The 12952-nt window shown below is 33.4% G+C and overlaps 1 protein-coding gene across 1 annotated transcript in view; it reads right to left on the bottom strand.

Moving 5' to 3' along the window:
• LOC143188030 (ras-related protein Rab-8A-like) overlaps positions 1-12691 on the bottom strand; it is a 28034-nt gene extending 15343 nt beyond the window's left edge. Inside the window, exons 1-2 of the mRNA XM_076392057.1 lie at positions 12557-12691; positions 10732-10792 (exon numbers count right to left, since the gene is read on the bottom strand). Of these exons, the coding sequence (XP_076248172.1) occupies positions 10732-10792; positions 12557-12680 (185 nt within the window). The 5' untranslated portion in view covers positions 12681-12691. The remainder of the gene's footprint in view (positions 1-10731; positions 10793-12556) is intronic.
• Positions 12692-12952: the final 261 nt, after the last annotated feature.

Here is a 12952-nt window from a genome sequence, read left to right as displayed (position 1 = left end):
AATTTTTTTGCAATATCTTCATAGAGCACTATTCTCCGAAAGGTAACCATCTTCCTTGTGTTCATATTAGTCTCGCCCATGCGCGGTAACATGATATATTTATCGATAACTTGAATCATATACACTTATAGACACGCCGTCAGATAATTTCCCTACTAAGATAAAACATCTACGTAACGTCAGATGTGGACAAGTTGTATAAGCTATGCTATTACGATATATACTACTTATGCATTTTCAAAAAAGTGATACACCAATGTTCTAAACATGTAAAACTATTTTAATGCTCGACTTGAATATGTTGTTAATTTTTGTAAGAAATAAATAAATAAATATGTCATGTAGTTTTTAAAGTATACAAGATAATAAATATTTTTTATAAGTATATATGCTAGTCATTAGTTTTTACTTTACTTTTATAATTTTAAATAACACTCATTATAACATATTTTGGAGATTATAATTTTGCAAAATTTATTTGAATTCAATATTACGATATTGATAATATTCTGTAAAAGATGTGCGGCTAATTATTTTCTTAAAACTTATTTTAGCTTAAACAAGTAATAAAATTACAACAGAGCATGTTTATACCATTTTTAATAATATGAATTCAATATTGAAATGGAGTAATCAAGATGTTCGTAGCTCGTATGTCGTGTCAACCATTTTAAATCATCTTTTGCCCACATGTGACATCACACTTTTCACGTTATCTTTGCCTCATTCTATTCCTGAAGTTCCTATGCACGCAGTATACACAGGCCGTGTCTATAAGTGGTCTAAAATCGATAACAGCAGCACAAACGATTCTTACAGAGGCAAAACTCCGGCATTTCTGAGGTCCCAATTTTCAATGCGCATGCGTGACGATAGTGTACAGACCTGAATGTAGCTACAATAAATTGAAAGATTAGCTCAGATTCTCAGATTGTCGAGCTATGGTGTAGAGACGTGAAAACAGCTACAAGAGCTATGATGTATCAAGAGACTCGACATTGTCTCGCGCCAAGTAGTTGAATGGCGCGTGACGCTAGCAGTGCATCTTTTCTGCGGCCATAACGTCCAAAAACTTTGATTAGCGATTTATTCTTTTGACACAGTGTGTAATGGATTTTAACGATTGCTACATTGTTAAGCACGTACGCCTAAAATGAATCCTCAGACATGTAAATTGGAATAGGGAGAGCTGAGATATCAGAGTATTAATTTTACGTAAAAAAGTAATTTAACATAGTTTTGTCCGACGGCGATACTTTTTCCTAGCTTTCACATTTTTGTCGCTAGGTAGTTTTCTAGCTTTCATGCTTTTGCCACTAGATGGATTCAGCTACGCAGCTAGGAAGCTGTAAAAATCGGTCAAGTTTTGAACAAAAAAATGAACAATAAAGGTTAATATATATATAAGAATAATAATAAAAAAAAATAACAGAAGCAATAAATTAAAAAAATCGAGGATGCTTGTAATAACATGCCCTAACACGGGAGAAGTTATTACACAATAAAGAGTAAGTTAATGTAATGTTAAATTTTGGAGGAGAGGTTGCTCATGAGTAATCAGGTATTATTAATAATCGTTTCAAAAATTAATAAATGTAACATCACAATTGTACTTGCTACGACATTCCAAAACACGTACAAAATTATTAGTGTTATACTTCATCATGCCGAATCTATTTATAAAAGACATACTTGTCCCCTAAGGTAAAATAATTTTACATAGATGCATGCTAATAACTGTAACATTTGTCAGACACGTTGACCACGAAGTGCCAAAGACGCTTATATATTTATGTTAGAAAACATATTACAATACACTATGAGAAATTACAATACATATACATAATAAGTAAGGAAAAGACACATGGGCACGCTATAATGTAGAGAAATAACAATGTTCTGCATACCAATAGCAAAAATAAGTGAAATCGCCCATAAAAAAAAATTTTTAATATAAAAACACGAAGTAGCTGAGTTCGGTTTAAACTTTGGTTTTCACAAAAAATTTCCAAAAAAATTAATCCAGCCAAGAAAGCATCCAAAAAACATTAATCCCACAGAAAATCTTCAAAAAAATTAATCCCTTCAAAAAAGCACCCAAAAATATTAACTCCCCACCCACCCAAAAAAAGTATCCAAAAAATTTTAAGACACAAGTCTTTCAATGGGACTCCTATTATTATAAATGATCCTTGCTCTGTCGAACACTGATTCAGACATTTGAACAGCTGACTGCTGACAGTCTTTTAGTTACCACTACATCTATGTGTGTTACGTTCTTTTCCGCAAGCATTTTCAATCTTTAAAGCTTTATCAAAATTAAAATGTAAGAGATACAATAAAACGTATTAAGACTTTTTTCTTCTATTGCTCCCTTTTAATGTATCCGCAAAATTACAAAAACTTCCGACTCGTAGTTTACTATACAAACATGTTAACCTTGAAGCATTATTACTGCAAAACGGAAGCAGATTGAATACTATATTATAGGACATTTTGTGACCCATTTAAGGTCCCCTACTACCCTTTAAAATATTGAAACGTATGCATGTTACACCCTGTACATAATCGCAATTGCCTAGCTTAAAACAAAACATTTTTTGGAAATGCCTTTCACAACATTATACAATTGTATCAATTATATAATTTTAATAAAACGATGCACATTTAATCGAACATGTTTGATGAAATAGCACGATATTCCTTTTTATAGGACATAACATAATATATAGTTTCGCTTTTACGAGAGCGACAGTTGGTAGATGGTCTATGAAACTTCTATTTTCGTTCGACCGATATGGTGTGTATTAACAAAAATGAAATGTATACATATCCAATAACGTTTTATTTCTTTATTAGTAAACAATATGTGAAATATGTATATATAACTTATTAAAATACGCAAAATCTAAGCCAAGCTTATTAAAATCATAACAAAAATGTCAGCGTAATACGTCGTAATTAATTTCTCGTTGGTTGAACTTGTAGTCCTTGGAAACAATTATTACAATTAAAGTAAGTTTTAAGTTTTAATACTTTGCGAATGATTCGAATTATGTATCTGCATCTGCTGTATCTCTGGTTGTAAGGTTAAATGTGTTACAGATTAAGTTCCCTAGACGACGGTTGGCTACACTGTTGGCGGCATTGTTGACGGCACACCGATTCATGCATGTGCGAATGGAAAAGAGAGTATGTGCAAAATATCAGAAGATTCTGATTGCAATCTTTTCAAAGTTTAACTTCTATTATATTCAAATACATACATTATGTTGAACTCTATCATGTATCTTCATTATATCCACGCTACAAATAGTAGCAGACTGTGGTTACGCTAAACGTGTGGCAAGGCGCGAGTGGAGGTAAGGAAGGGCACGTGGTACCTAAATACGCAGTTAGAAGTATCGCATTGGAAGGTATAAGCTACATGATGGCTGAAAATGTAGCAATGTTGCTAAGCAGAATAAAACCCTTAAATGAAAAAAATTACAATGTCTGATCACTGAAGGTGAAGGCAAACTTACGGGCACGCAAGTTATATCATCAGGTTATGGAAAATGAACCTCCACTGGAGAGCGATGATCCAGAATCAGCAGGAGGAAAGCTAAGAGCCACGTGGGAAAGCAAGAACGATAAAGCCTTCGGGATATAATAATAACAACATTATCGGATGAACAGGCAGGACAATTCTTAACCGAATGTTCGGGCCGACTAGTGTGGAAACAATTGAAAAAAGCGTATATAGGTAATGAAGTTGATCGAAGAATTCACATAGGTCTAGAATTTAAAAAATATAAAAATGGGTGTAAATGAATCGGTAGACGAGTATATTACAAGAGCCGAAAACATAGCGTTCAGGAGCGCAAGCATAAGATATTCCATAGAAGAAAGAGAAGTGATGTATCACGTTATGCGAAGTATCGACATAAGATTTCAACAGGTGACTACTGCCTTGAGGATGCAGAGATCTCTTAAATTGGATCAGATACACTAAATTTTGTGAGAAGAGGAAGCTCGCTTAAAGTATAACTGTAACATCGATATCCCAGGGAACAGCAAAGATGAGAAAGCACACCGAGCTACAAGGCACACCCAAAATACAACATACGGTGGATGCTATATATGTGGTAGGAAAATCCATATAGCTAAACATTGCTACTAACGCAATGACAAGAAACCGCAGACCACCAGTAATAGAGGTCGTAACTATTCAGGTGGTGGTAGAAGATCGAGGAGAGAACAGAGCAGTATGTTGACACGATATAGGAAAGAACGCACGTTTCAAGCAGTGGAACATGCAATCCTCAGTAAAACTGTCATTAGCTAACACTGTAAAGAGGAGTGAACACTTGATTCGGGATTATCATCACACATCTCTTCGAACATAAGAAGGATGACTAATATCAGATCGTGCCAAGCCAGAGTCGAACTAACGGAATATAACAGGACACTACAAGCAGAAGCAATAGAAGACATGAGAATCTCTATCCAAATAAATAATAGAGATGAAACTATTAGAATTAAGGATATTTTATATGTATCCTATTTGCGCTCCAATTTGTTATCAGTGAGTAAATTAAATCATGAAGAAGTCAATGTGCATTTTGGAAATAAAATCGCTAAATTAACCGACTCTGAGATCGTAGTGATAGCTAAAACATGCGAAGAGGGTGGTATATTTACATTTAATGTAAAACCTGTGGAAAGATGCAAAATGACCACGGAGACAGCCACCATTATAGTAAAATGCGCTGGCACAGGTGACTAGGACATCTGTGTAAGAAATACTTAGACCGCATGCAGTCTAAAGAAACCGTAAGAAATTTGGACTACCGACTCAGAAGATTGGAGATATGCGAATCACGCGTAATGGGGAAGATGGTCCAGAAACCCCATAAAAGAATAATCGAAACCCAAACGAAAAGCCCACTTGAGTTAATTCTTATTGACTTGTATGGACCGATGTCAGTGGTGATGATGGGAGGTAGCAGGTACATGTTCATCATAGTTGACGAATATAATAAATATATTAAAATGTTTCTAATAAAAAACAAAGCTGAGACATATGACTATTTCGTACAATATGCAAATAAATATGAAAACAAATTGAATGCAAAAATTAAAAGAGTACGCTCAGACAATGGAAGAGAATTCGTTAACAAGAACTTTGAAGAATTATTCAAAGTAAAGGAAATATCGCATCAAAGGACTGTACCACACAACCCACAGAGTAACGGAGTAGCCGAGAGGGCTCATAGGACAATTCTAGACAAGGTACGTATCATGTTAATAGATGCAGTACTAGAAGAATTTTGGGGCGAATCAGCAATCACTGTGACACATCTAAGAAATATCTCGATAACCAAAACTGATCGGGACAGAATACTGCAGGAAAAATGGAACGGTTACAAACCTACAGTATCCTATCTAAAAACATTTGGTTGCATAGCGTACTACCACGTACCAAAAGTGGATAGGAGCAAATTGAGACCCACAGCGAAGAAAGGCATCTTCGTCAGGTACTCGAATAATACAAGGGGATATCTAGAGACGCGGTAGCGTCTTGACGCCAAGTACATGAAGAAGAGCATCCTGTATATGTCGACTGTCGCTGCCGTGTATCTTTACAGGAGAATCGGCAATTCCAACCTTACCTGAAACTTATTTCATTAATATCTCATCTCACGGGCAATATTTTTTAAATTTAAAAACATTTTTCTTATGTAAACAGCATCTGAGCTTTCCAATAAGATCAAATTTTATAAAATCGGTCAATCTATGACAGAGATATCGTAATATCATATTATGGATCAGTCGAAAATTGTATGATTTTTCGTCAAACATAACAAATTAACAAATTTTCGTCAACATAATACGCATACGCGTTACACGTACACATTCAGCCAAAAGGACTAACATATGTTTCGTTCGTTGACTCTCGGGATCATTCGGCATCGCGTTACACGACACGTTCAGCCAAAAGGAATTAACACATGTTTCGTTCGTCGACTCTCGGGATCATTCGGCAGGGCTCGGCGGCCGTCATTGGATAGAGAACTTGTCGAGTGACATTTCGGACGCAACCGGCATGGAGGTAATCTGTAGTAAGTTATACAGTTATAGAATGGAGAATTTAATTTCAGTTTGTAAATTTATTCTTCTGTGGTTCTTCATTATGTTTGTGTCGTATATTATACGATACGAAGGCTTTTCACACGTTTAAATTTTACAGTGCATAAATTTAAAGTAACGTTTGTTTGTACTTCTATTATTTATTAGTGTTTATTACAAATTTCTCGTTTTTTATTTTAGTTTTCAAATAAAGTAAAAAAATAATAATAGTTTGTTCAGAGAAGTTGTTTGCAGTTTTCCTAATTGGTCCTTATTATATAACATAACTGGATTGGCATGGAGGTTATCTGCAATCTGCAATAGAAGGTTATAGAACGGAGAAGCACTTTCATTCGCACGTGGTGACATGCGTATTCTCATTTAAAACATTATTATTTGATTGTTTAACTGCTTTCAGTTTGTAATTAACTAGTTGATAAATTTATCTTCTGTGATGTAACAGAAATTTCAAATATTGATATAATAAATATTAAAAAAAGAATTACAATAAAAATGTATGGTTTTTACTAATGTAAGAATGTATCCTTAATTCCGCCCCGTGATAAGACAGTTCATGGCTGTTGATGATCTTTGAAAAAAGAAGTGAGATCCCCACAAAAAACTTCACAAAAATAAAAAAATTACGCCAAGTACATGAAAACAACAAAAAAATAGAAGACCCCACAAAAAAATAGGAAATTATAATACAAAAAAAATATGTGAAATCAACATGTGCTGCAAGTACATAAAAGTGCTTTGCACTGTGCAACCAGCAATGTGCAAAGGCGACACTATGTAATGTAATCTAAGATTCGGTGCTTTCTAACTATACTTAAGATGACACAGCTATGCACAGCTAAAATGCTGTGTTCAACTTGGCGTGGCCAGGCAAGATGTTCTCAGATCATCAATACCATACCTTCTCTCGCAGGTTTTCAACTCTGACAATATGAGTGGATTTTCATTATGTTACATTTTAAAATATTTCTTAGGTCATTTATCAACATCAATACCTTGCCTTTCACAGACGTGCAACTAACTCATCAATTTACATAAAGTTATAACACATTGCGCGCACTTTCATTAGTTTGCAATTTCTAAATAATTCTTATTCATCGACACCTTAACCTTGCCTGGCCACGCCAAGTTGAACACAGCATTTTAGCTGTGCATAGTTGTGTCATCTTAAGTATAGTTGGAAAGCGCCGAATCTTACATTACATTACATAGTGTCGCCTTTGCACATTGCTGGAAAGCACCTTTATGTACTTGCAGCACATGTTGATTTCACATATTTTTTTTTATTGTAATTTCCTATTTTTTTGTGAGGTCTTCTATTTTTTTATTGTTTTCATGTACTTAGTAGCCAGAACAGCAAAGTTCGATGAACATGTACAAAGGGTGGCTAATTACTGGTACAGAGAAAGGAGAAACGATCTGAGGAACCAGACATTGAAATTTTAGTAGGATGGTCGACTGAAGACATCAGTAGAAATACACCAGAAGAAAATCAAGAAAATGGAAACGAGCAAGAGGGAACAGATAACCTACAAAACGAATGGAACGACATTAATATAGAGAAAGAGAGAAACTCACTTCAAGACCGAAATGATGAACAAACACAAAGATCGAAAGAAGTTGCTAGAAAAGGACGCAGGCCAGATATTACAAACATCAATAGACAAATTGAGTTTCAGAGGGAGAGAAAGGAAAATGAAGAGAGGCTTAAGCTCTAAGTAGCGAGACGCTCTAATCGGATCGAAGAAAGGAAACAACAAGCCGGTCTAGCACAACAGAACATACCTATCCTGAGGAATCACGAAGAAACCTTGAAGTTAAGTGAAAGCGAAAAATGGATACGTGCAATAGATGAGAAAATACAAAACATAAAGTCTGAGAGGTCGTACCGAGAAAAGATAACATGAAAATAATAAAAAGTAAGTAAATCCACAACACGAAGAAAATGAAAGACGACACAGATACGAAATTCAATGCCAGACTAGTGGTGGTTGGAAGTGGTCAAAGACCAGGAATACACTTTAAAGAATCCTTTGCAGCGGTATCAAAATTGGAAAGTACTAGAATACTATTAGTGATAGCTAGCATTCTTAAATGGGAAATAAGGCAATACGATGTAAAATCCACGTACTTATATGGGAAGCTGGAAAAAGATATTTTTATGGAGCAACCCAAAAATATGGAAATAGACGCGGCAAAAGTGTGTCGTTTAAAAAAAGCCTCTATGAACTTTCTCAGTCTGAATATTATTGGAACCGAAAAATAAACGACACACTAATCGAGCTAGGATGCAGAAGATTGGAAAAAGATCCATACATCTACAGGTTGGAAAAGGCACATGGGGCAATAATATTAGGCTTCTATATCAACGACTGCCTTATAATTGGGTCTAGTTCAAAGTTGATTGAGGGAAAGATAGCGAAGCTAAGAATCCACTTTGAATTGACAAAAGCCAAAGAGAAAAATTTCCTAAACATTTGAATACGCGAGACGGAAAGAGGAGTAGAGCTATCACAATAGGATTATATAGACAAGATATTAACAAGATATGGACTTGAAAACTGCAATCTAGTAAGAACTCTGATGAATATGCAGCAGAACCTAGACGAACACAAACAATCGCTGAAGGTGGAAACGGTAGTATTTCAGAAGATGTTAGGCTCCTTAATGTATTTAGCATTAGGAATCAGGCCGAATATTATGTTCACGGTGAGTAGTTTGTCGCAATATTCGAATTGTTATAAGCAGATACACTTAGTAGCTTTAAAAGGAGTTTATAGGTCCCTGAAGAATACAAAAAGTTATAACTTACTGTATAAGAGAGCTAATTGTGATATTTGTTTAACTACAGACGCTAGTTGAAATAGCACCGCGGAAGCGAAATCATTTAGTGGTTATACAATAAAACTGGGTTGCAGCACGGTGGTTTGGAAAAGCGGTAAACAAAGATTGGTTGCGCTGTCGTCTTGCGAGTCTGAACTAATAGCGATATGTGAAGGAGTGCAGACATTAAAATGGCTGTGCGGGTTATTGGAGAATTTATGAATCAAAGCAAAAGATAAAGAGGGGATTGTGTTAGAAACAGATAGCAGGGCCGTGATTGATTGGGTCTTCAAAGATAGAGTGACTAACCGCACCAAGCACATTAATAGAAAATAATATTTTATTAAACAAGAAGTCACGTCCAACAGTTTACGTCTGAAACACGTAAAAACGGAAAATATGACTGCAGATATTAACTAAAGCACAAAGTAGAGATAAGCTAGAAAGACATTGTCATAAATTAGGTATATTTTTTACGCAGAGTGACATGCAGTCATGGGAGGGGATTGTTAGAGATTAAATTCCCTAGACGACGGTTGGCTGCACTGTTGGCGACATTGTTGGCGGCACACCGCTTCATGCATGTGCGAATGGAAAAGAGAATGTGTAAAAAATATCAGAAGATTCTGATTGTAATCTTTTCAAAGTTTAACTTCTATTATATTCAAATACATACATTATGTTGAACTCTATCATGTACCTTCATTATATCCATGCTACAAAATGATTTAAGTTATATATTTTTATTTTTGAGCTATTGGTATTGAAACTTTTCCACTTAGATACCATCTTATGGACTTGTATTTTCTTGAATCCTTATATTTAAGCGAAAATATTCTCACTTTTATGAAAATATAAATTCTATATTCTGAATCTCAATTAAAGCCTTAAGTCGAATTTTTTGAAAATATGACAAATTGTTTTGCCTTACAACCAGATATATGCTTTACTAATAAAAATAAAGCAAATATAAAAGTGGCGACTGTGTTGTCTTTTTGTTATTAAAAGAAACCAATATTTATTGAGGCAATGAATAATACTATAGTAGCAGAAGCGGATAATTGCAAATACTGGAAAGTTGTGACTTATACACCTGTCTGCATTGAAATTATATTGATCTATGCGTGAAACTTTAATTACATTTGCATCTTAATTATACGAGAAATGAAATTCTACAACTTATTATCGTTAAATTTCATATTAATAATTAAAAGCTGTAAGCAAAAGAATACTCAAGTTTTTCTAAACATTATAATACTGTCGATTTATGAAAACATAATGTGATACCAGATTATAGTTCTCCAGAGTTGTTAGCAAAAGGCGAAGTCCCACCACACACAGCACAATTTTATGCTTTATCTTTATTCGTTTACATATACATCTCTCATCTATTAATTTTTTTTACATTAAACAGCTGGCAGTGTTTACTAACCATGAGATAAAAACATTTACAGTATTACTTCTGAACAAGTTTGTAACACCGATAGAATTGAATGGTAATATTGAAAATATTATTTTTTGGAATGAATAAAAAGGTAATGGATTACATACACTTTATTATATCCATGTGGAATATTCATAACATTAATTCTTACTAAAATGAAATACTGTAAATATATTAATGTCAATAAAGCATTGAATGAACTGATAATTTTATCGCAATTTTGAAAAACGTTATAACTACTCTCCGAAATACATTTTTAAATGCATCGCATAATTACAAGTCATTGCACATTAAATAAATAAAATGTTAACTATATGTATAAACACAGCACTTACCAAATCTGAAGTTTGATCGGTGTTCCGTCCAAATTAATTATTTTCTGTTTGAAGTCGATACCTGTTGATTCAATATTTATAAAAGTTATGAAATCAAATTTTTTTCAATTTATATACTTAAAATATAGTAATTGAAATATTATTTATGAAAGTCAGGTAATAGCATCTGTATTATTTTAAATACGACAAACTAAATAAAATATTGAATAAATGTTATAAAAAATGAAGATAAAAATTCCAAATATCGAGTTAATATTATTTAATTTAATCAGAGATCGAAAAAATTCTTGTATATGTTTGTTCTAGTTATAGTACTAATCATTTATAGGAGTGATTTCTTTTATGCGAATTTTAAAATTATCAAAATACGTATCAGTTTCTTTCTATTTATTACTGTTTTAATTTTTTTTTAAATATCTTAAAACGGAATTCTCTTCCCAAAATATGTGACAAAAATCGAATATTTGAAACTTGCTTTGTTAGAGAAACATTATGAATACTTTTCCGAAAGAACATGGCTTACTCTTGAAAGCCTCTATCTCAACAGTGAAAACTGTACTATGTGACAAAAGAATTATATCTTATCAACCACACAAATAAAACACGAAGCTCATGCGTGGATAATGACCCAGTGTTAGTTTAACGAAAATATTCATGTATATTTCTTTAAATAAATTAGTTTTTAATACTTACAACATAGCAACCGTTAAATTATTTTTAAATTAGCATTTCATTAGTTTTAAATTCACTTTACATTCCGGTAAAATTAATTTTATATTATAAATATTATAACATATACTTTGGATATTTTCTATGTTTGTATACATCCTTTTGCATTATATATATATTTTTGCATAGTTAATAAATGTAATAAATTCTTATCGGTTATAACGTTTTTTGTAATTATCTGCCACATAGGAATGCAAGATACGCGCAGACATAACATAAATATCCGCAGAATATTTAAATTCGTTATCTTCATGTTTTGCACATTACATACTTTTGCTATTGAAAACGAATTGAATAGTCACGTGAATGAATATATTGAATAAAATTTGAGCAAAAACAATTTCAATTATCTTCAGTTTTCTATAAGCTTTTAATACAAATACAACAATTACTTAGCTTCGTTCAAACCAAAATTGGTATTAGAAATAGCACTAAATCGCTACAGATGTAGAAAATATAATTGTTACTAAAACTAGTACTGAAACCGTATCATCTTTATACTGAACAATTGTTGTTAAATATAAGCAATGATTTCTTGAAATATTATCAATAAAACACTGCCCCTAATCAGCTGGTCGATTATATTAATCATCTTTGTCGTCACTATAGAAATTTCTCGAAAGAAAACAAATTTGTTTTTGTTATTTTTCTCAACCTACGTTTTTGAAAATTATAATTTCATCCATTTGATACGTTATATTCAACAAAAGTAAAAAATTCCATAAAATGCAGAATAGATATACCAAAACGAAATTTGATACACATTCAATTAACTTAAAACAGGATGTCCTTAAACACAAGTAGAACTAGGTAATTTGGTAACTAAAGAGCTACTGTAAAATAACATTATATGCTTGTCAACAAGCTACAGCTGAAGGGTTAAAATCGCATCACCAGTGCAATTCATTATGATGAGATGACCCTGTGGTCTTTAAAATCAATTGAATTTGAAGCTAATGTCACCATGATAGCACCTAATACAACTGATTATCACGAAAATCCTGTAAAACTATATATCAGCAATCCGTCAACTTGTCAATCCTTAAGTATCGAAGCATATATTAAACAGCCGTAATATACGAGGATTACGTCTCACCTATTGTCGATATATATGTGTCGTAGTAACGTTCATCACAATAACGATGCACGATGCAAGTCTTTCCAACGTTCGAATCACCTAGCACCAAAACTTTGTAAGTGGCTGCAAAATCCAGCGCCATGTTTGCTTTCAGATGCTTTTGAACTGTTGTTGGGTCGACAAGAGAGTCGTCGGCCGGGGGTTGTTCTTTGGATACTTTGGGGGTGGAGGATCGATTCGAGGCCTGCGCTTTTCTCCGGTGCCATTAAAGGTGTTTTCACAATTGTAACGTTTTGCGTATCGCTCATGCGCTATAGAGTTTGTATCATACACAAAAATACACTGAAAAGCTGCAAATGTTTAGTTGTGAAATTTGTCATGGTAGAAAGTATTGTTAGTCAAAAATTGTTGCGA

Source organism: Calliopsis andreniformis, chromosome 2 (genome assembly GCF_051401765.1).
Source record: "Calliopsis andreniformis isolate RMS-2024a chromosome 2, iyCalAndr_principal, whole genome shotgun sequence".
Lineage (NCBI taxonomy): Eukaryota > Metazoa > Arthropoda > Insecta > Hymenoptera > Andrenidae > Calliopsis > Calliopsis andreniformis.
This window is presented reverse-complemented; position numbering and strand designations above follow the sequence as displayed.